This window comes from Ambystoma mexicanum, chromosome 5q (genome assembly GCF_040938575.1).
Source record: "Ambystoma mexicanum isolate Mex_15411 chromosome 5q, UKY_AmexF1_1, whole genome shotgun sequence".
In the NCBI taxonomy this organism is placed as follows: domain Eukaryota; kingdom Metazoa; phylum Chordata; class Amphibia; order Caudata; family Ambystomatidae; genus Ambystoma; species Ambystoma mexicanum.
This window is the reverse complement of record NC_090933.1, coordinates 385,262,402-385,286,277: the sequence shown is the minus strand read 5'-3', so window position 1 is coordinate 385,286,277 and position 23,876 is coordinate 385,262,402. Positions and strand designations below refer to the sequence as shown.

Below are 23,876 nucleotides of genomic sequence, written 5' to 3'. Positions count from 1 at the left end.
TCCCTGCATCCGCCCCCCCACCACCATATCATAACTAGATGCTCACAATACTGAGTCGCCATGAGGTCCTCACAGAGGCATGTCATCTGAGGGGGCAAACATTGCCTGGGTTAAAGCATTCCAGGCCGCAACATCAGTGCTAACTTTCCTCTGTCCCCTATACACCACCGGTGCCAAACCGCTGTCTCGGCCTCTGCCTACTTCCTCAAGTCCCCCCACCAGGCCTCTATTCGGGGTCCCCCAGCAAACTTCCACGCTAGCGCAATCCTGCGATTAGCCAATTGTTACGCTCACCTGGACCCCACAGGGGTGTCGATCGGACCGGACAGCTGCGGTCTCCTTCAACGTGATGCGTAGTGCAGGGATGACTGTCTGGACTGGCCCGCCTAGTCTTGTCTGCTGGACCCCAAGAAGTATTCTCCTTATGTTCGTAAAAATGAGCTCTCCATCCTGCGTGTCTTGCAGGGGCGCGTAGATACCAGTTACTTCACTGGTTTGAAGACGTTAGGAGAGTTTCGGTAAGTATTGACTCTGAAGTCCCTGGCGGGATTGGTAAGTATCAAGTTCAAAGAATTCAATGTGCCCGATGTTCACTCTTGTCCCCTTCCTTACTTAAATTGCAACTGAGTTTGTGAGAAGAAGGTCTCATAGCTGCTGCTGGCGTTCAGGTAAGAGTCTGTGTTACCCAACGCTGTCCGGTAACTATTGCATGCGTTAACGTGTTGTTTTTCTCCCTCTTTACAGATGCGGCATATGAAAATGTGGAGAGTTATGGAATAATACCGCCGGTGGTAAATCAGGTAAGCCTATGGTGGTGAGAGGTTGTATTTGTTGATTCCCTTGGCTCACCTTGTTTTTTTCTTGTGTCCCCTAGGCGCCGGATTACGGCGAAGAAATGATGGAGACAGTGCCGGATCGAAAGATGCAGTGAGAACTAGTGAGTATGGCGCCCTGCTGGAGCTGGCGAAGCGACGCTTGCAGGACTGATGTACTTTCCAGGTCCGGAGATGAAATGGTTCCGGAATTAGGTGAGGAATTTGAAATAAGTTCATTTTCTAACCTTGTCCTTTTCCTCTTCTTTATTCTAGGAGCTCCGGATTCGAGGTGGGCGTGGCAGAAGACTGGATGCTGGCTGCAGGCACAGTGAGCGTCATGCTGCTGGATGCAGAATAACGCGAAGCATGTGCTGCTGTTCGGGTGTGGTTTAAATAGCCTCCAAAGTAGTTCCAGGTAAGAAGTTCCCTATAGCCACGCCCGAGTAAAAAATAGTCCTTGTAACAAAATAGTCCCATCCAGGCCTCATGTAGGCTTGGACTCTTTTGCAGCATGGTCTGCATCAGGTAAGTAAAGTCTATGAGCCTGGCGCCAGGACTGATTTCTATGATGAGCCTGGCGCCTAAGGCGCCAGGACTGAACCCAGACAGCCCCTAGCCGGGGCTGCTGAGGTTTAAACAAATGTCTGGATGCCTGCCCCCGGAGCTGAGGGCCTTGGTCCTGATGCCCGGGGGTAGGCATCATGACACCAATACACATATAAGGTCTTTCATTCTAGTGAGGTGTGCCTCTTCCCTTCTACGGGGGAACATTCCAATCATGCATGGCAATCCCACCCTTCACCACCCTACATGCAATGTCCTGCCAAAACACCCTGATCACCAGAAACCAGAAAATGTGCAACATGCCCGCTGCATCTCTTGCGCATCATCTGGGGCACCTCTGGTCTCCTGCCCCTGGGAATTGTGAAATTGTGTGCACGGTCAGTTATGCACTGTGTGTGACATATAGCTGCGTCAATTTAAATCTGGTAATCCTGGACACCTTACGTGTATACCGCAGTACTGTAGCCCACTCCCCTTCAGTGATTTCCCCTCCCAATGTCCTCCTCCCACTTGGCCCGTATCCTTAATCCCTTGGTCTTGAATATGGCAAGTAGCATTTCGTAGAGCCTAGAGACAACATGACCCCCCGCTGATAGGTTGCAAAGAGAATTCAATACTATGCCCTCCTCCCTCCCCTCTGAGCTCTGGCCATCTTGCCTCTACTGCCCCGATTACCCTGAGGTATGTTAGAAACTGGCCGCTATGGATGTCATACCTTTCAGTCAAGTCAGGGAAACCCATCAGTTCCCAGTCACTGAACAAGTCCCCCAAGGTGATTATCCCGTAGGGCTCCCAGTGGAGTCTAAAGCTAAAGACCTTGGGGCCTCATTACAAGGGTGGCGCTCCCGTAATGAAGGGTGCCGGTACGGGACCGGCACCCTTCATTAAGGGAGGGCCGATTATGAGGTTCCCTTCGTGGGACTCTGTAAGGACGCCTGGTAAAACCAGGCGTCCTTTCCGGATCCAGCAAGGGGAAGAGGGAGGTAATAACGGGCCAGTTGTAATGTGCCCATTATTACCTCCCTCCCCATTCCCATTGAGCCTTATGGGGGCTCAAATGGGAATGGGGATGGGTTCCTGCAAGGAGGAATTACCGGGTCCTCCTATGTCGTAATGACCCGGTAAGTTCTCATTGCAGGAACCCGGTAATGGAGCCCGGGTTTGGAGGAAGCCATGGCTACCTCCAAACTCGTAATGAGGCCCCTTGCTTCGGTTTCTCCTACATATCACCGCCAGCGATATGTTGGTGGAGTACGGGTCCAGCCTGCACAAAAGCTTCCAGAGTCTACGCTATGTCTTCCACCCCAGGGCTATTGGTATGGGGGTTCCGCTCAGGCTAGTGTCCTTCACCCACAGTAGTTTCCTCAAATAATACAGCCTAACCTCTTCCTGCAACAGGCCTGTGTCCAGCGAGACCCCATCTGCCATACAATTCATAACAAACTGTAACTGCCCTGCAATGTAGGATTCAAAATGTGGCAGCTTTATTCCACCGTCCTCATAATCTCTGCATAATGTATCCAGGGATACTCTGCACCTCTTGTCCCCCAAGGGAAACTCCCCGATTTTGGAGTCAAGTTTACAGAAAAACAGCTTCTGAACATCAGAGTATATTCATAAAGTGGTACAGTAGACTCAGCAACACCACCATCTTGGGTAGCAACACTCTGCTCATCACTGACAGGGGCAGCTTTGCCATAGCTCCATGGATTTCTCCATCCCAATGTATGCCCTTAGCATGTTGATTTCGTGCCACTTCTTAGAGTCATGCTATACATTTACCCCTAAATACCAGAAAGTATTGTGAGGGCTCAATAATCCAAGGCAGATAAATGTTTGAAGATCTTTCAAAATGTGCCATCATATTTTTGTTTATTCTTAAAAAAGTTGTTTATTTAGTTTGATTAACAAACTTTAACATCTACAACAACATATTACATAAATAAACTTCCTCATATAAGAATTTAAATTATACATCATCATTTCTTGATTAAGTTACATTTCACAACTAAAATTATATAAGATACTCACTTTTAAACTAATTCATATTTTTGTTTTTGTAATTCCACAAGGATTTTTTTAAAAAAAGCTTTGCAAATCAACATAATTCTCTTACAGGAATAGCAGCAGATAAACATCTCCTATCACCTAGTCACCATTTAAGAAATGATGGACAGCACATTAGAATTCATAAGCACATCTAGGCAAACTTTTATCACATATAAAATAACCTATATTGGCATAGAAATACCTAATGGATATATATATAGAAAGAAGAAATTCATAATAAGTAGGTGATGCATTTATCTCGTGTCCTTTCCTAGTAACAATTATGTTTTCCAACTAAGTAACCATTTACTACTGCAGACATTTTTCCTTTATCTCAGTTACTATATTTTTCTTGTCCAGCGCTATGATCAATTTTATGAGAAATTCACACAATAGTACAATTATTTTAATTGAGTATCCCCACATGAATGTTTTCCAGCACCATTCCCTAGCTTGCAGAGTCATGCCTAAGACATTTGGACCCATAAGGGAATATCGTAGTGCTTCAAATTTCGAACAATACATGCAGAGGTGTTTTAGGGTTTCTCTCTGTACCCCATCTAGACAAAATCTACAAAACAATTGTGTACCATTGGAGTTGATGTTTTGCCATCCCGCTATTCTTTCGTATGTATGTAACTTGTTAAGCTTGAACCTTAAATATAGATCACGTTGAACTTGGACAGGAAATTTTAACAGGTAAGCTCTACGTGGAGATCTCAAGTCTACGAATTTTGCAGCTTCAGCAAACAAGTTTTTTGTATTCATTTCATTTATGGTCACCATCCAATCATGCTCAAATACTCGTTTTTTTTACATAGGCCACGCGAAGTTGTAAATCTATGGGTTTCAACCCACAAGTATCTAATTTAGCAATCATCAAATTTGAAAATGCGACCACCAAAGGAGGATTGGAATCTTTAATCATCCTCAAAAAATCATTCTAAAGAGAACCTGGTGGAAGAGAAAGCATCTTCCCATAATTCGTTAGCTGTCGCCAGAGGAACCTAGTGGACAGTGCAGTTATTCCTAGCTCCTATCTTATTACACAATTGGGTACCACATTTGACAGTCTGAGCGTGGATTTCCATAATTGCCCCTGGATTTGATCAAGCAATGAATCAATATTGCTTAAGCATAAATCTAGCCCATAAAGCAGGATAGCTTCCACTTTTGATAAATAAAACTCAAACAGTGGAACCAATGAGAACTTGCAATATTTCGCAAGCACTATTTTCATTTGCTTGCCCAAGACCGCTGTTTTCTCAGTTAAATTCTACCTCCACATTTTTTTTTAGAAGGAATCAGTAACATCATACCCCAGCTATCTTATCTTTAAGTTGACAGGTATAAATGTTGTATTTAGAGACCATTACATCATGGAACATGTTCTTTTTAGATTTTTGAGGATAAAGATACCAGATTTGCTCGGATTACAGGTAAGATTGTGCCTATATAAGTATTCAGAGAAAATTACAAGTTTATTCTGTAAGCCATATGGAGTGCGATCAAAAATTAGAACGTCATCCGCAAATGCCATCTACTGAATTCTCAAGTGGCCCAACCTTGCTGGATAAGATAATTCAGCCTGGATAAGATAATTCAGCATTCCAAATTTGCTCAATATCCGAGAGGTAGAGGTTAAACTGGGTCACTGCTAAATTGCATCCCTGTTTAACCCGCACCTCCGTTGGAATCGGGCTTGTTGTTGCACCGGCCCTATTAAGTCGCACAAGATATGATGTGTCCCTGTGAAGCTTAGCTATAAGAGCTATTAGGTGATGAGGCACACCTTTTAGGTCAAGTTTTCCCCATAACATTCCACGAATCACACAGTCAAATGCTGCGGATAAGTCCACCGATGCCATGTACAATGCGCCTGCGTCAACTGTCCCATTTTTTGCAATGAAATGAGCCAACGCTGTTGCGTTTAACGCAGTTCCCATTCCCGCACGAAAACCAATTTGGAATGGTGTCAAAAGAGCCAATCGGGAAATATAAGTATTCAACTGTTGTAAAATAAGAATTGAAAAAACTTTGGCACTTGCATCAATAAGTGCTATCGGCCGAAAATTGGCTGGGTTAGTTTTATCACCTTGCTTGTAAATTGGGACTATAGCAGATTGCACCCACGAGGCCGGGATCGCGGAAGCATGGATGATCTCATTGAATTGTGTCTTTAGCAAAGGTGCCCATAACGCTACGTTTTCTTTTAGAACACACGGAGGAATGCAATCTGGGCCAGGCGCTTTTGAGTTGTTAATTTTTCCAAGTGCCCATGTTATATCATCTAACATGTAGCCCTTGGATACATCAACTAGATAGTTTATATCATTAGTATGATGATTAACAAATCTTTCCGGCAGTGCAAATTTAGTTTTATAAAATTGCTTCCAAGTTTGTTCAGAAATATTAGATGTTTGGTCACCATCCAATTCACCTTTTTTATCCCTTAATATTGCCCAAATAGAACGTCTGTCATTACGACACAGAGAAGCATATATATGCAAGTAAATTCTATAATTTTTGATGTTGTTATGATATTTATTTAGAATTTTCTTTTTGTTATAACAAATCTCATACTTGGTTAACCCCACTTTACTTAGTTGGGCAATGTCCCAATTTTTCTTTTTCTTTAAAATTGCAATCCTTGTGGATAGCATATCTGGCGCTTTGGTCAGCTGTCTATTATTCTTAGTTGTTACTTCTTTCAACAATAATCCAAGTGCTGTGTTGATGATAGTTTTCATTTCCATTAAGGATAATTCAGTCTTACACTTTGTGTTAGTAAATGTTGATAGAATTACAACAATAAGACCATTCAATTTTCTACATAGATATGGATTCCACCTTAGAGAGGCTCCTGCTCTATCCTGTTCCAGAAACCTTGTTAGTGGATCACATCTCAACATTGGTACCCTCAATCGCACATTGAGGTATAATATGCAATGATCGCTCAAATCCGGCCTAAAGATCTGAGCCCCATCACCCATCCGAAATAGCTCTTCGGAAACAGCAAAATAGTCAATGCTAGATTCTTTGTTATTGCGGCTCCAAGTGGAGCAATACCCTCTACATTCAAAATTGATTAATACAATATTCCAACGTAATAGGAACGTTTGCCACTGCATACCCCTTCGATTAGAAGCTAATCTCGCATTCCGGATCAGGATTTCTATGCCAGTGCCCACACCGTTAACACAAACGGAATTGAAATAGCCCCCCAACAGTACCTTAGCTTCAGGCCATTTACAAAATACCTCATCAAATAATTCCTCAAGTTGTTCGAATAATTTGTTCAAGTCAATAGCAAGAGGATTAAAGTACATAGATATTATTAGCAAATATTAATGCATGCCCACACCTAACTCAATTACAATTGCAACAAAGGAATATCTTGTTCGAAGTAGCAAAATTGTGTATTCAAGGGCAGTATTCAAAAAAATCGCTATTCTACCAGATGGTCTCCCCTTAGAAGAATGTATAGCTAGGCTATACCAAGACACTAAGCCCTCAATTTCAATTCCCTTGATAGACATTGTCTCCTGACATAGAACAATGTCAAGGAGTTTGTGAAGCGCATATCTAGAGGCCCAAGTCGTTAAATTTCTTGCTCCACACGAATTCCATGACATTGTTCTAAGCACCTCTTGGCTACTATGTGGATATACTCATTGCTTCATTTTTTCAAGATCCCAGAAGAGCAGGTAACCATGACCAGTCTTTAGAAGCAGTAGATATTTCAACCAACTGGGCTATTACAGCTGCTTCAGGTGGATGAATAGTAGCTAAACCTAGCGCTTGTGTGCTAATACTAGGTTGAGTTGGATTGGGCATCTCATTGAAGGTCTTTGCATCTTCAATGTTTTTTAGTTGATAGATGGATAGACCTAACGTCCTTAGTTCTCTTCTGCGATCCCAAATCAATTCCGCAATAATTGCCGATTGTACCTCAAAAACCATCCTATGGTTTTTTACAGATGGCAGTAATCCAAGCAATATCATTAGACCCGAGTGTTCTCAGGGCAGGGATTTTCTTAAACATCTGTTACATAAAAGATCGATTAAGATCTTGATCCCTGTTTATTTCGGGACAATTAATCCAACCCAAAATAAACGAGATTGCCATGGGTTGTGGCATATCTGTTTCATTGTCCACTACACTTAATTGTAGATCTTGTTGAGTTTTTACAAACTTGAGGTTTGGAGCAAATTTCTCATTTTGTTTAATATTGTTGGCTGGTCCAACCCTTGTCGAGTTCCCTTCAGCAGCACTCACCTTTTCTAATGTTTTATTGTTAATCGATAAATGATTCTGCAACATGTCAGGTTCACATGAGTGGAGCTGTGATGTAAGTGTATCTATCAACTTCTCCATTGGATAATTGGTCTCTTGCACTTCCACGTGTCGATTGTTCAACTCCATTGTGTTCGTTTGGATATTATTAGATCTCTCTGCGGTTTTCTTATTAGAGATTGGTTTATAAAATGTCGATAATAGTAATTGTTGCAAGGAAGTCAATGAGGCAGAAAATTCCCTGTGTTTATCAATAACAGCTTTTTCTATTTGTGGAAGGGCTTTTCTTTCATTTGTTAATCCGCATTTGGCTGGTTCCTGAAGTGCTAGCCTGCTTTCAAATGTAAGCTCCTCCACATTGATTCCAAGTTTGGATATAGCCTGTGGGGAAGAGGTACTTTGACCTTTCTCAGTCATTCCCTCTTTCATGGAATCCATGTGGCTGATCGTTTCTTTTTTTTTATTTGAGATGTTTTCCCCAATTTTATTAATTTGAGGTTCATTTTTATTAGCATTCGAATGTGTTAATCTCTTCATAGCTCGAATATGCAATCTTGCGCGACATAAAGTGTTTTTGCTCCCCTGACTTGGCCATCTGCTCCAAATCGGGGGGCTTCACCTTTTGGGATGTTTGTCTCGCTTCCTCATTCACTACAGCTACCCGCTGTGATGGACTGTCAGGAGCATCAATAGAGGAATTAGTCAATTGATTTTCCTTATGGCCTTCATTCTCTAGTGAGCCTTGTTCATTTAGTTGGTTAAAGAAGAGAAGTTGCTCTATTTTCTCTTCATGTGTCCCAATCATTTGACATAGTTGCGCATAAGTGTAAATCTGGATACCCTCCGTGATCTTAGGAGCTTTTACAGTTTGCGCAAAAGTCATGGGAAATTCAAACGGTGGGCAAGTTGTTTTAACATTTTCAGCTTGTTGGCTCACTGTATTTATAACATCCGTTTGTGAAGCGATAGAATGCGTTTTCATAACAGTAATATGTGGCGAATGACAGCCAGCTTGTCTTTTGTAGTTATCAGCAAATATACAGCCCTCAAGTTTGTTTAATTTCGTAGAAATTTCTGTAAGGACTGCTTTTATATCTCGCAATTCATAATGCGTATACTCATGTCCCTTGTCAAGAAGGTTCAGAATTCTAGACATTACTGGGAACGAGGCTTCAAATATATTTAAATCCTCTATCCCAATAGGCGGACGGGTGTACCGATCTGGATTCTCATCATCATTCATGATTTTGGGAAATAATGAAGTACGCGGTTCGGGCGATGAATAAAACATGCCCTCTGCATTTTGAATGTGTTAATCATGTTGTTCCTGTTTTTTGGGATATGTATTTGGTTGCATTTCGGCATCGATCATTACATTAGCTTGCGGCAAGGCAGCACTTAACACATCCGAATGCATATGAACCTTATGCCTTCCAATCGGGCGCACAGTTACTGGTGTAGACGGTCCATCAGAAAGGATTACCCGTTTTTCCAATTCCATTAAGACTGCTGGCGCCAGGATGGAAATATCAGATGGCGGTCCCACAATGGCATCCTCCATAGTACTTAGGGGGTGATTCTCATTACTTACATGCATACTTAGGAAGCTTTTCGTTACGCTCGCAATAGTCATTTTGTTGAGCGTGTGCACTTCCTTTTTAATCAAATAACTTTTGGGGAACATCACCATTCTCATTACAATCTGCCATTTGCATGTCAGTAGTACGGAGATTTAATTTGCCCCTGGTTTCATTCATGCTACTTTTTTAATAATCGGTTTTCAATGCGCCCACTTCGTAGCTGTGTGGACATAATCAGCTGTTCAATCAAAAAGATTACAATCGTACCACAAACACTTTAAATCCCCAAAAGATAGATCAGTAATTCGATCAGTTCTAGTAATTCTTAGCCACTTCTTTACACTGAACGAAACCAAGTCTACCCTTCAGCATTAGACACTTAGAGATGTATAATACTCCCTCAACCCTTTACCCGCCACCCTAACAGCCCAACAGCCGGTACTTCGGCAGTACTTCTGGCACGTGCGCACACTACTAATAAGGTGTTCTGGAAGAGGAGGGCGGTGTCTCAAAGTGGTCCACACAATGATGTGATCTGTATCGGGGGGAGAATGATAGGAGAATATGCGTTACAATTGTGTTAACGCCGTGTAAGGTCAGTTCAGTTAAGTATAGAGTTAGAAGTTAGAAGAGTACTTCAATTAAGCAGCCAAGAAAGTTCAAGGGAATTACTTGGTTAAAGATGAAAGTCCAGCATGTTTCGGAACGTTGCTTCCTTCTCCTCGCACATGGATGCTTGGTCAAATCAGAATAATTGAAGCGGATCACAGCGGCAGCAAAGTCTAGGACAGCCCAACAGCCGGTACTTCGGCGGTACTTTTGGTGCTATCATATTTTAAAAGAAAATGTTTTAAAATTCCTCACTTTCCCTACTCTGTAGAGGACTTCCATGCCTATTCTAAAAGCTAAGGGAACACAGTTTAACATAAGGTAACTGGCCAGCACTCTAAACAACAAACACATAAATACAAGGGATGGCAACTCAACATAATATGAACAATATGTACATTTCCTAAAAAACCTTCTGATGTCCTGGGTAATTTTTCTTCCCCAGGATTTAAAGTTAAAGCAAAAGTTCATCAACAAAAAGTTGGTAATAACTCTCCTGCTTTTAACAAAAGTTCCACTCGCAACAAATATCCTCCTTTTTGGTGATGTTTTCCAATTCCACTTTTCACTTCAACCAAAGTACCCCCAATGGTAATCCTGGCCATGATGCTTTGTCAATCCCACAGAAAGATTTGCCACGGTTCAAAAGAAAATGCAACATACATACTGTCCATGGTACAAAGTTCTTGGTGTAAGGTACTCTGTGTACTGAAAACACAATTAAAAAAAGAAAATGCTGCTGGGTTCCAACAATCACCAAGCATTAAAAAAGCTAACTGCCATTTGCTTTGAAATTGCTTCATCCATCATCTCGACATCTTCAGAAGTGAGGTGCAGCACTCATATTTGATAAAATAATTCTTCTAGAGCAATCACCGGGAAAGTAGAGTCTGTGGTGTATACCTCCCATAGAAATCTACAAATTACTTGTTTATTGTTTCCGTAATGCTGGTCATTCTGCAAGACTTTGGGCTTCATTAAGGGTCTGTCGGTAACCCTGTCGGTGCTAACGGCAGGTTGTCGCGGGACCCGTGATAATTTACCGGCGCCTGACTTTCCGGTGCCACCGGGCTATTACAAGTCCGGCGGCCAAGAAGTCAGGCGCCGGTACATTTGTTAATACCCATTCCCATAGAGTCCTATGTGGCCCTACATGAGTGGGGACACAGGAGCATTGGCACCGTTAACATGGTGAGACCTGCCGGGCACAGTGTCTCTGACAGGCAGACTTGTAGTTACCGGCACCCTTGTTTCTGGACCGGCAAACATGGCATGAGGCCCTTTGTCTTGATAGCAGGAAACTCCTCAGTCAGCAATTGTTTCAATCGATGAGCCTGTAGATTGACACATTTATTCCGCCTTGTTCACAAGTGAATACTCTGGTAAGAGGGTAACTTGTTGATATCCTATTTCTTCTACAGTAGCTTGTGTCAGATTTCTATGGAGATACACACAGCATAATCCTCTATTCTTTTATTGCCTCCAATCCTCTGATCTTACACTCCGCGTGATTGAACATTGGGTGCCATCCATTGCTGAATTCCTCTCGCGATGCTGGTGTACCCCCTGCTTGATGTGTGGTGATATAGTGCGAAAGAATAAAGGATCACCTGTAGTCAGTGGTGTATACATATACAAGCAGGATCGCAACAATTGCCAAAATGATGCACTCTTAATAAGAGAGTTATTAGGTATCAGATTTCGAGTTACGAACAGAGAAAAAAGTCTAACCCAAGCACAACAAAGCTTTCCTGCTTCTATTTTTAAATGTGTTTCTTGTAATAGGGCGGGCGTCAGCAGAGTCCACTTAATTGAGATAAAACAGAACTTTCCTAATGCTTAATTAGATTATTCAGGCTATTTACATTGCAAAAGCAACTCAAGATCAGACAGTTCCAGTAAACATTAGTGTTGCTCTATGCAGCCAGCTCCCTCTGAACGTGCACATCATTTTTGCACATATGTGTAATGCGCACTGTGTGGAGTCTGATGTTATGTAAAACAGAATTCTCTCAAGCCAGGCGGTAGGCATTAGGGTTTGTGAATCAGCGAAGTGTGAATTTTCGCTAAATGCACAGTAGTAATGTGCACATGGCTGATAAAAGTATCGGGACTCAGTGCTTGAAATAAGCAACCCAGATATGTACAATACAGTGGCGAACAGGCTCGCAATAGTGTCACCTCCACAACATACGACACTTTGTATGTTCTTCCAACTAGCAGAGACGCTGGCGCTTATCGGCATTTTGCAAGCAAGTGGGAAAATATGCATTCTTTAAACATACCTCTTTCCTTTTGGCCATGTTTGCCTTTTTTAAGAATGTCTATAAAAAATAAATATGTCTTAGTAGCGGAAAACAATGTTTTTATTTTCTAAAAGTACACAATAAGTAATTTTCATTATTGGGCTATCAGTCGACTATTTTTTTTTAATTTTTCCTCTGGTTTCAATTACATTTCTAGGATGGTTCTTGTTTTAATATTTAACATGTCTAGAATGTACCCTATATGCTCACACAACATTACAAGTAACATTTTCTCTTATGAACTGTACATTTGAAAACCCCTACACACTGAAAGAATGTGTGTTAGTGTAGGCCTTAACTCACCATATGCCTCCTCCTCTGTCAAAGCATCTGTAATGTAGCGGAAATCTATGCAGGACAACAGCTGTTTAGGATCCTAAAAATACATAAAGAAATATTTTGTTCATTTATCATGAATGAACCACATCCTCCTGCACTAAAAAGTCTTCACTGGCTCCCGGTTGCTTCACAGATTAAATGCCAATCCCTCTGTATCATCCACAAGGCTTTCTGGGGCCTGGGACCACACTATCTGCAACTCTCTCTTACTAAATATCCCCCTTCTAGACCTCTGTTCTCCTCTGGCACCAACTCTCTGCTTGTAAAGCATTTCGCTAAACAGAGGGCAGGGGTGTATCACTTTCCTCAGCTGGCTCCCTTCTATGGAACAGCCTCCACCTCCCTCTGCGTCTTGAGCAGGACTTTTTTAAATTCCGGAAGCTCCCCAAGACTTTCCTCTTTACCTCCTCCTTCCCTGTCTCTCCTCTGCTAATCTCACAGTTGCTTTGATTGGGTACCAGGGCCCTTATGCATCCTTGGGGCCCTGACCTCCCACACTCAATCGCCCCCAACTTCTATCTATCCTCAGCACTTGCCTCGGCACACCCTCCGTCCTGGAGGCTAGCACTTATCTTACCATGTACTTCATCTGATCGTCACCCACAAGCACGGGCACCCCAGCACCTACTCCCACTGCCCCATCCCTTCTGAACTTGCACATTCTGAATATTCACAAGGCATAGTAGGTTCGTCATTTCTTTTTCCCCTCAACTGTAATTAATATCTTTATTAATGTCTCTCATTTCCATGTCACCTCCCTGTTGCACCGTGGGCACTTCGAAACAGAATTGACTTGCTGTATAAGCGTCTAACAAGCGAACAATAAATAAACAATAAATAGAAGTTATTTCAAGAAGGGAGTGCTGTCGGCTGATGCAAGCACTGCTCGGGGGAAGGCGCCGGGCACGCTGGAGCGGAAGCAGTGATTTCTTCAGTCAAAAAAAAGTGTGCTTGCCCTTGGAATTATTACTATACATGACAACGTGTATGAGGAGGTCTAATATTAGCTCAGTTGAGGTAGAGCACGAGAGCTCTTGTCTTGTAACATCTAGGGGTACGCGGTTTCCAAGACATGACTACAGGGAGGCCCACATGAAAACACCACCTTCTAGCCCAGGTGGGTTCTCTCCCCACGCCCTCTTTCAGCACTGTTAAATGTTCCCCAATTAATGTAAATATTATATTATTCCCTTCTGCCCCAAATGATATGTTATGAGGAACCCCCAGTGGGGACTGTTTCACCCCAGTAACATTTTTATGTATTTATGAAATCCCCACTAATGTACAGCTCTCAGCTGCTTGCCAGTGCTAGTAGTGCACTCCATAAATACACCTCCTGCAGGACTCATTTTCCTAGCTCATGAGATAGCCACTAAAAATGCCAACTTCTACATCAGAAGCTTCCGCCCACAAGAAGACAATGTTAAGTTCTCCACAGGCACGTGACTCTATTATTATAGAGTTGTGATGAAGTCAGCACCCTGACTACTTCCCAGGGGATGGAAGAGACTCTGAAACCCAGAAGGGTGAACTACCAGGACTTCAGGCCAGAGCTTTGTGCTACCGGGAGGCGGTACCGGTTACAAGTCACAGAGTCTCCCTCGTATTCCTTGCCTGGGGTCCCATATATATCAGCAGGGACCCTCGCCGACATAACAGCAGGAGAACACAAGACTTGGAAAATTACACCAACAAGAAACTAGTAAGCCCAAGAAAGAGGTCCAAGAATGGAGCAGTACTCTCTGAGGTTAATGTTCCCAGGCGTAGCTCAAGGTGTTGTCATGCCTAGGGAACCAATCTACACCTCAGTGATGATGCACAATGAGGTTGGAGCCTATCTAGGGTTGCTGGTTTTGCAGAAGGGATGTTATCTAGCAGTTATGGCTAGACTTTCCACTTGGAGTGGTACCAAGCCAGGTTTCCATGTGGTATTTCCCCTTCTGGACTGGCATGGAGGCTGATAAACAATAATAATAATAATAATAATAATAATAATAATAATAATTTAGCTTTTATATAGCGCTACAAACTCTCAGGTATCTGAGCACTGCTTATTATTACCCACGGTGTGTGGTGCTCATTTATCGACCTCTGAAGGATGAAAGGCTGAGTTTGGCCCTGCCAGGATTCAAACCTGCGTCAGCAGGCTCTGCACAGATGTCAAAGCAAGCGCTCTAATTACTGTGCTATTGAACTGGCTAACAATGATCTAACCATTAACTTTTGATTACTTCAAAACCTTCCAGCCAACCCTCTTAAGTGTTGCCTTATACTTGATGCGCTATGTCCTCTGTCAATCCACCAGAGAGTCTGTAAGAAGTCTTCCATGATTGAAATAGGACAAATCAGGAATACATGTATTTATTGGTTATTTGTAAGGCGCCTATACAACAAATGGTGTGTTTCAAGGCTCCAGAAGACAAAAAGGGGGGGCGGGTACAAGGGAGAAAGATACAATAACTGTCCTACTAGGCCTTGTGTCATTCAGATTGTGCAAGTGCAAAACAAGAAGGGTAAGGGAGTGGTGAGGGTGGGGGAGTGTTGGACTGTGTAAAAAGTGAAGTGCTAAGGTAGGAAGGAAAAAGGTGAGAAACAAGTGCAAAGGGGAGGCCAGAGGGCAAGTGCCAGGGATTGCAGAGGTGAGAGTCAACATGATCAGGGAAGGGTGGGGGTGGACTGGGAGGGGGGAGCCTGGAGCCCTGTAGTACTCAGAGGGAGCCACGCAGCCAGTCACTGAGGCAGAAAGAAGGTGTTAGCAGGGGAGAGGGAGAGTGGAGGTGGAGGAGAAAAGGAGAGTCTTGAAGAGCTTCTGGAACTTAAGGAGATCCAGCTCAAGCCTGAGAGGGGCAGGGAGACAATACCAGAGAGAGGGTCTTGTGGTGGAGAGAGATCTACCCCCCACTCTGCTTAGAGAAGCATCTGATTTGCAGAGAGTTGGAGCTAGCAGACCGAAGGGCTCTGGCACGGAGGTAGTTAGGGAGAGAGAGTCGGATGTAGCAGGGCCTCAGAAAGCCTTGGGGATGATGCAGAGGGTCTTGAATTTGATCCTAGCAGCAACCTGGAGCGAGTGGAGAGAAATTAGGGCTGGAGAGATGCGGCCCCTGGGCTTGAGGCCAAGGATAAGCCTTGCAGTCCTATTCTGGATTAGTTGAAAGGGACGAAGGGAGGATAAAGTAAGATTGAGGGAGAGGCTGTTGCAGTAGTCAAGCCTACAGAGGACCAGAGCTCTGGAGACATTGAGTTTCTTGGAAAAGGTGAGGATAGGGAGAATGCCTCTGAGGAGGTGCAGCTAATCGTGGGCCTTCTTGGAAATGTCTGCGATGTGGGGAGAGAATGAGAGAGAAGAGTCAACGATGACACCAAGGTTTTTTGCCTCACAGGACAGTGAGGGGAAGTGACCCAAAGAGAGCGGCCATAGGGAGGGAAGGTGGGAGCTGGGGTCCCAATGAGAAGGATGTCAGTCTTACTGGCATTAAGGCAGAGATCATTGGCAGTGCACCATGACTGAATAGCAGTCAGACAGGGATTAGAAAGGAGGCATAGGAGCAGGAGGAGGAGGGAAGCTTGAAGGAGAGCTGCATGTCATCTGCATAACACTGGAAGTGAGGAGAGAAGGAAGAGATCAAGTGGGCCAGAGGAGCAAGGTAGATGTTGAAAAGTCACAGCGAGAGGATAGAGCCTTGAGGGACGCAGCAGGTGGCGAGCATGATAGGGGAGAGAAAAGGGCCCTGTTGAACCTGGGAAGGTTGGTCGGAGAGGAAGGAGGTCAACCAGTCCAGTGCCCGGCCTGTGATGCCAAGTGTGTCACGGAGCTGATTTGTCAGGGTGGTATGAATGAATGTGTCGAAGGCAGAGAAAAGATCCAGGAGGATAAGAACGGATGGCGAGTTGGAGTCAAGATTCGAGGGCCAGTCTTCATGGGTGTTCAAAACAGTTTTCGTGCCTCTGGCAGCTCTGAAGCCAGCCTGGTGGTCCTGGAGACAACCAACAGATTTGGTGTGTTGGGCCAGTTGGGAGATGGCCAGTTTCTCCAGGAGCTTGCCCAGAAGGGGATAATGGAGATAGGGCAGTAGTTGCCTGGGTAGGAGGGATCAGAAGAGAGCTTTTTTAGGTGGGAAGCACAAGGGAGTGTTTGAGGGGGAGAGGGAAGGAGCCAGTGGCAAAGGAACGGTTACAGAAATCAGTCTGGGAAGGTGCAAGGGAGGCACTGTTGTCCTTGATAGTTCTGGAGGAGCATGGGAGCACCTGTTTGCAGGACACTTTCATGGAGAGGACTGGTCTAGAGACCTCAACCGGTGCTATGGGCGAGAAAGAGGAAAGAAGTAGGGAAGGGGAGAGGGGAGCCAATGAAGGTATGAGTGCTGGGAAGGGAGGCAGGAGGGGGGTAGAGGAGAGTGAGGACATAATGTCCTCAGTTTTGGAAAGGAAGTGGGAGCCAGGGAGATACAGAGGCTCAAGGATGAAAGGGGAGATGTGGCGACTACAAAAGGATTGGCAAGTTCCTTGCAGATTTTAAACAGTTGCCATTGTTGTTAGTGGCCCCAGAATTACAAGCTTGGATATGAGCCCTCTTCTTAGAACGGATGGGGAGTCTCTATGGCCTTTGGACAGGGCAGTTTGTCAGAGGATGTTTCTGATGCCAGCCATTTCCTCTCAGGCACTCTGCACTTGCGTTTCAGAGAGGCTAGGTCGGAATCATACCAGGTGTTGTGTATGGCGGCAGGCTTCATCCGGATCCTCATAACAAAGGCAAGGATATCCAGGGTGTTGGTGATAGAGATGTGGAGATCAGCATGGGCAGAGTCAGTGTGGGAGTCCGTGGCAGGAGTGGGCGGGGGAACGAAAGTGGCGGCAAAATCAGAAACGGACACTTGCTTCATCGGTCGAATGACAGAGAAGGAGACAGGCAGTGCAGGCAGAGGTTTAGCAGGGGGACATAAGCGATCCAGATGAGAAGACAGGAGGGAATGGTCAGACCAGGAGAGAGGTGTAGTGAGGGGGTTGGAGATAGGAATTTCATAAGAGATGAGAGCATCCAAAGTATGTCCGGCAGAGTGCGTTGGACCGGAGGGATGAATGGTGACGGAAAGTACATCACAGAGGTTGCGGAAGAGTACAGTGGCTGCCTCGTGAGAGTCAAGTTGGATATTGAAGTCACTGAGGAGGAGACATTTTGAGGAAGAAGCAAGGAGAGAAGTGGTAAAGTCAGACCACTCAGAGAGGAAGAGGGAGACCGGGCCAGGTGACCTGTAGACCTGCTGCACGGCTTTCAGGAGCATCAACTTTAATGCTGTTCCTAAAAAGTGGTGGCTAAACATAGCCACTGAGATTGTTGGGCTTTTGCTTAACTGGCAGTTCTCGACTACTGGAGTCTACAACAGCCATTCTGAACAATTTGCTGTATTATCATATTAACGGCAGAATATGTTTGATTTTGTATAGTTCTTTGTTCAAAGCTTAACCTATTACATAAAACCAACACATGGAAAGAAAGGTGAAAAAACACTCTTCTTCGAAAGGAGGTATGGCTCCTGAAGAAGGCAACGGCCCCTGCCTCTGGCCAGACCAAGCAGATCAGAGTATTACAATGGCCATTTTCAGGCATGTTATATCAGAATCATAGAGACCTTAATGATGTTGTTGATTTTCTGAAGCAATGGAGGAAAAACATCTAAGGTGTAGCAGGTTTTATCAACTGTGCCTCCACTTCCCATCTATGACAAAATGTGATATTGTGCTTCTTGGCAAAAAACCTCATCCAATTCCTAATCCTCTGAACATCAGCTGAAAGACCTAGCTGAAGGTGCGGGACTAGGCTTGAATTCACATGGGACATGAAAGCATGTGACACATGCATGCATTCACATTCTTCCTTCCAGTCCACAGAAGATGGCAGCAGGTTCCACTTGTTAAGTTATATGAAACATGTGGTGATGTGATAGTGCTGGTGATTGCAGAGGTTCAGACACTATTCCCACATTCCCTTCAGCATTATACACATAGCACAGTTCCCTCTAAACTATAAAGAAGGAGTATGGTGGTGCAGCATTAAGTGAGCCTTGAGAATTAGCTGATGGGGCTGGTGCAGCTGATACCCACAACGGGTGACACTTTCTTGGCCCATCCAGTCCAGACCTCGGTTTGTAGGTCTAACCGAGTTTTCCTCCCAATACCCTAAGAAAAAACGTTTCATAGAGACGACCAAGAACTAAAATGCTGCCATGGTGCTTAGCGAGTCAAATGTATCCCGTGAAAGGGTGCAGAAGTACGAGTCTGACACAGCCGTGGCATGTTTTTTGGCAACGTCTTTTATTTATATATACAAAAAAAAAAGACAAGGAAAACCGATTTGACCCTATTTCTAAGAAGGGTTGTCTTACCTCCACAAAAAGACAAAGGACTCTCTCAGGATGTCCAATAAAGTAAAATGTCCACTGTCCTGTGTCCAAACCTATTTCCGTCCCTTACACTCTAAGTTAATTAATGAGAAACTGGGTGTCTCATTGATCCAGAAGGAGGCTTCTCTCGTTCTGGATACTAAGGCAAATGTTCTTGATGAAAAATACAACAAATGGCTCTTTAATTTATCTTAATGTTGGATGTGCCTCTAAATGTATATAAAACACAAGATTAATGGGGAATCATCTCTCCCACTTCCCTTTCACAGTTCGTCGTATTTCCCAAAACACCATTTCCAAGTATCAAAGGAAGGGGTGAAGGTTGGTTTCCTTTCCCTTTTCTTTCTCCAATTCACAATGGTAAATTCATGTTCGGTTCACTATCCTGCCAGACTTGATTGTAGAGCTTCTTATTTCACAAACACAGTTCGCAGGTATAAAGGGGGTCTCTTCCCCGCTCTTTCTCTTTCCAGTTCACAAGTGTGATGTAAAGTCTGGTTCACTATCCTGCCAGAATTGACTGTAGATCCTATTCCAGGAAATGTTCCTTCTTTTGACATACCTCTCTCTCCCTCTCTCTTGCAGGTCTCAGACCCCTCTAGGTCATCTTGGCATCTCCCTGAGTGTTGTATAAGTTCTCTCTCTTTTGTGTGGGTCCCAGACCCTTCTGTACTAGCTCAGGTCTTGCCAGACTGGTTGTGGTCCCCAGCCCCTTGGTTGCGTGCCTTATTTGACTCTTGTGTGTCCCAGACCCCTGTGCGTTCCTTTTGTGGGGCTTCCACAACTCTGTATGGGTCGCAGACCCTGCTTTTGCGTGGCAGCCCCGACTTCGTATGGCTCCCAGATCCTTCTCTCAGGTTTATAGAATACCGTATCCCGGCCTGGTTCACTAACCTGCCAGGTACTGATTTGCATATGTGCTCTTGCTACTTTTCCCAAAGTACTGGTATGAAGAGGTTGGGGTGCTTCAGCCTTCCCCAACCACCACCTTCAGTCTTCTTGATCTCCACCACCTGCTTCAGTAACCCAGTACCTTTTGTGGCATTACCATCTTTCTTGGGCGGCTTCGCTGAACTGCTTCTTCCCACTGCAGTCTCCTGCATGTCTGCCAGTGGTCTTTGTGTGTCCTTGCAGTGGTCCCAGGTCTGGTCCTTCCCAGCTGGTGCTTCTCGGTCCGACCGCATGGTCCGACGCCCGGTTTCCTCCGGGCCTCCGATTCTTCAGCCTGGCCAACAATTGACACAGTGTGTGTTCGATGAGGCCCCAACAGCCCTTCCTGCTCTCCGCGGCGAGTCTCCAGCCGGCTCTCAGTTCCTCCAGGGAGGATCTGTCAAAAGGAATAGTCCTCCTTCCCTTTTATCTTTGGCTTTAGCCCTTGATGACTATACAGTGTATATTGGTTCTGCGGTGGGCTTTTGCCTCCTCGACTGTGGTTCTTCTGTCAGTGGCTCTGTCACGGCCATGTGGGTATTTCTCACTCTTCCTTGTCCCAGTATGGTTAGTATAGACGGGGTCCTCTACACTGCAGAAATACACAGGTGATTGGTGGACCATAGAGGGCTAAGGAGTGAGAGGAAAGAGGGGACAGAGATGGGGGGTTTGTATATCACGTTCTCCCAAGAGAGTCGCCACTGGTCCCATGGAAGGTTCCCCTCCCCATGAGATCCACCTGCTGAGTGCCACCCCCAGGGGGACAATCTGTGAATGGACTCACCACCCTGGCTTCATGGGAAGGGGCTGCCTCCATGGGAGCAGTGACAATACCCTGGGATTTGTCACACTGGCCACAAACCTACATGTGGTTATCAAATCTTTCACACTAGAGGAATGAAATGAGAAATTGATAAATTAGATTATGGACAGGGCTCTTTCACATTCACCAAATTGGATATGTTTTAGAACTCTACATAGTATTCTGAAAATGGGTTTTGATAATCAGAAAGGAGGGGGGCTGCAAAACTACCCAATGAACTTTAAGCAGAATTTACAGAATCACGTGACATAAGGTGGTATCCGGTAAAAGACGTGGTGAGACAGTTCACCAGGGCCAACTTCTGCACCAAATTGATGAAATGGAGGCCTTTGATTATTAATAAAAGAACATCCTGGGTAGAGATTCTGAGTCATATTTAGGGCACATAATTCTATACAAAAGGAAAACCAGTTAAAGACATACCTGATGTGACCCCAGAGCAGTCTGCTAATAGGTAAGCAAAATTGCACTACAACACTGACAAGGGTGGGAAGAGACCAGTGGCTGACAACATGCTAGTTGTGGAATAGGATGGTGGCTGACCCCATACCTTGCAATTTAGTCTTTTTGTGTAGAACCTATTATCCCTAGGCTGTAATGGCATGCATGGGATTTGATATGCGTGCACACCTGGGATGCAACAATAGGGGGGCATTGGATGCACCAATGTTGCAGAGTAGTAACATGGTGTCTGCTTTCAATCCCTTGACTAGAGAATACTGGGTAAACTCTAAACACAACCTATATTATCTTTACCTGCCAACACAGGAAATTAACAGATACCCAAACATTGATTAGTACCTGGCGAGGGTCAATCACAATGTTACAAACAAACTGATTGGCCCTCACCCGGTCCATACCCCACGCAGAATCCCGCGAAGCTTTAGCTTCTTTCACATCCCCGGCGGGGGGGGGGAAGCAGCCCCTCAGCCAATGACGAGGCTCAGAACAGGGTAATCCCTGCGCCGAGTCTCTGCCATCCTCCCTCGCCAGGGATCCAGGTAAGTGTTTTCCACACCCCGGCCCCCAAAACCCCAAACAATCCCCTCCCCGCCCTCCCAACCCCATTTACCTTCTTTCTCTTCTGTTTTCGAGAGCAAAAGCGCTGGGAACACTTTTGTTTGCAGCGCGTTCGCTCCCGATGGCCGCCATGGAAAGGGAAAACGGACTGTTTTCCCTTCCCCGGTGGCTATTTTTTAAAACATTTTCTTTTCTTTTTCTGTTCCGATACGCAGTAGCGTTTCGGAACAGAACAAGAATGCTATTAGTAACCCATTCTTGCCGACCGGGGTACAAATAGCAATAAGCGCTTCACCGCAGGGCCATTAACGAGCCAGTTAATGCCCGGGTCCTTCTTTAAGGCCCTCGCTTCACTCAGGCCTGTAAGCTATGGGCCCTGAGGCATTACCTGACGCGGTAATGGCCTCAAGGCTCAGGGCTTATTGCTTAAATAACAGTCAGACCAGGAACCAAAACAAATAGTTTTTGTAGTGTATGAGAGACAATTACGTACTGCCTAAAGCCATGCATGTGAAACAAATCTGTGTTTGCTCGGGTCTCATGCAGAAGGGATGGAATTTAGCAGTTCAGGTTAGACAGACCCTTTTGGGTGTGTGCTTGACAAACAGTATCATCAGAGAGTCAGGTGCCACAAAAACTGTCTCAACAGACAATATTTCAACAAGAATACCATCAGCCGGAAGGAAATGTTTACAGTCTAAGAGAAGAGAAAATAGCAACTGTTTGAGCAATGACATTCTGAAGTGCAAAGAAGGAGATGCGATAGATTGGAATTACCCAAATGAGTGATCCCTTCAAGTTCAAGAATGTTGGCATGTTAACTTGACTTGCCTACAGCTAGCAAGCGCATACTTCTTCCCCTGCAGTCACTATTTGCTGAAGTTAAGAGATTGCCTCTGAGGTTGAGTGGGGCACATTTGCAATGGGTACTTGGCCAATGGTGGTTCCTATGTCAAAGAAATCAACATGTCAAGTAGAAGGTAGGACGTTTAGAATAAAATAGTGGTTTGCTTACCATGTCAACTAATAACTTCCAAAGGGGCTAAAGAAGGTAAAAGAGAAACAAATCATGTTTTTTAAAAAAAGGAAAAACACAAACAAAATGCACTTCTTGAAACTATATTAAATCCACAAAACATTGTTATGGATGACATAGAAGGTATGACACTCCTGATCCCACAAGCATCCACAAAAAGAAAGTGTTTTGGTTGTGAAATGAAAAGTAAAAGCTAGACGAGAGATACAATTCAGTTAATCTAGCACGCTTTCTAAGTATTCACACTGACTCACCAGGCTTAGTGCAAAATGTCTGATAACAAAAACCCACCTCATAATGCTATTTAAAAAACATATTTCCCCCTTTGTAAGGCCCTCAGTCTTACTGAAAAAAATACACCTGTGACGAAGATCTCAGTTTGTGAAACAGATATTCATGATTGCTCCATTTTTTACTAGAAGGACAGGGGCCATGAGCTATGGGAGCAACTATAGTGTCACTCAGTCTCGTAGCCAGATATCTCAAGTCACTCTGCTCTGGGCAGTGCCGGCCTTAGAGGGCGTGTTCATAGAAATGTGGTGCCCCCCTCCCTGTACACCCCTGCCAATTATTTTTTTTTACTCCCCGCTCCGGCACCTGAGCAGGGAGTTAATCACTGTAATAGTCACTAGCATAGTCACTCTGCTCTGGGTATTGCCGGCCTTAGAATCGGCAGGGCCCCGGGCAGTTTCTTAAAAATGTGGCCCACCCTCCCATGCACCCATATTCCAATGAAAACCACCTCGCTACTGCTTCAGAGCGGAGAGATAATCATCTCAATAGAGTGCTGATGCAAAGCATCAGCATCCTATGTTATTAAATGCGCTCCACCGCCGCAGGCGCATTTAATAACAAAAGCGTGCCTGTCCCGCCTTCTCCCACTACGCCAGCTCGGGGAGCGCTTGAAAGTCTCCCCCAAGCTGGCGTGGCGGGGGGCTAATGGTACCCTAGGGGGCTATGGTGCCCCAGGCGGTCGCCCAGCCCCTAAGGCTGGCCCTGGGCACCAATAAATGCTCAGACTACTTACTGACACACACTGTTACATTGAGGCCTACTGTTCCCTGCCACAGTTCAATGGCGAGTTTTGTCTGGGAAGCAGGCAAATGTTAG

The 23,876-nt window shown here is 44.6% G+C and overlaps 1 protein-coding gene across 5 annotated transcripts in view; it reads right to left on the bottom strand.

The window, feature by feature from the left end:
- The window catches only part of ENOSF1 (enolase superfamily member 1), an 831,595-nt gene that overhangs the window by 481,184 nt on the left and 326,535 nt on the right, over nucleotides 1–23,876 (bottom strand). For 2 of the 5 annotated variants that reach the window (XM_069620869.1, XM_069620872.1), the window contains exons 5-7: nucleotides 22,746–22,772; nucleotides 12,524–12,596; nucleotides 12,200–12,238 (exon numbers count right to left, since the gene is read on the bottom strand). In XM_069620869.1, the coding sequence (XP_069476970.1) occupies nucleotides 12,200–12,238; nucleotides 12,524–12,596; nucleotides 22,746–22,772 (139 nt within the window). The remainder of the gene's footprint in view (nucleotides 1–12,199; nucleotides 12,239–12,523; nucleotides 12,597–22,745; nucleotides 22,773–23,876) is intronic. The other 3 variants (XM_069620871.1, XM_069620870.1, XM_069620873.1) reach the window with 3 other exon arrangements.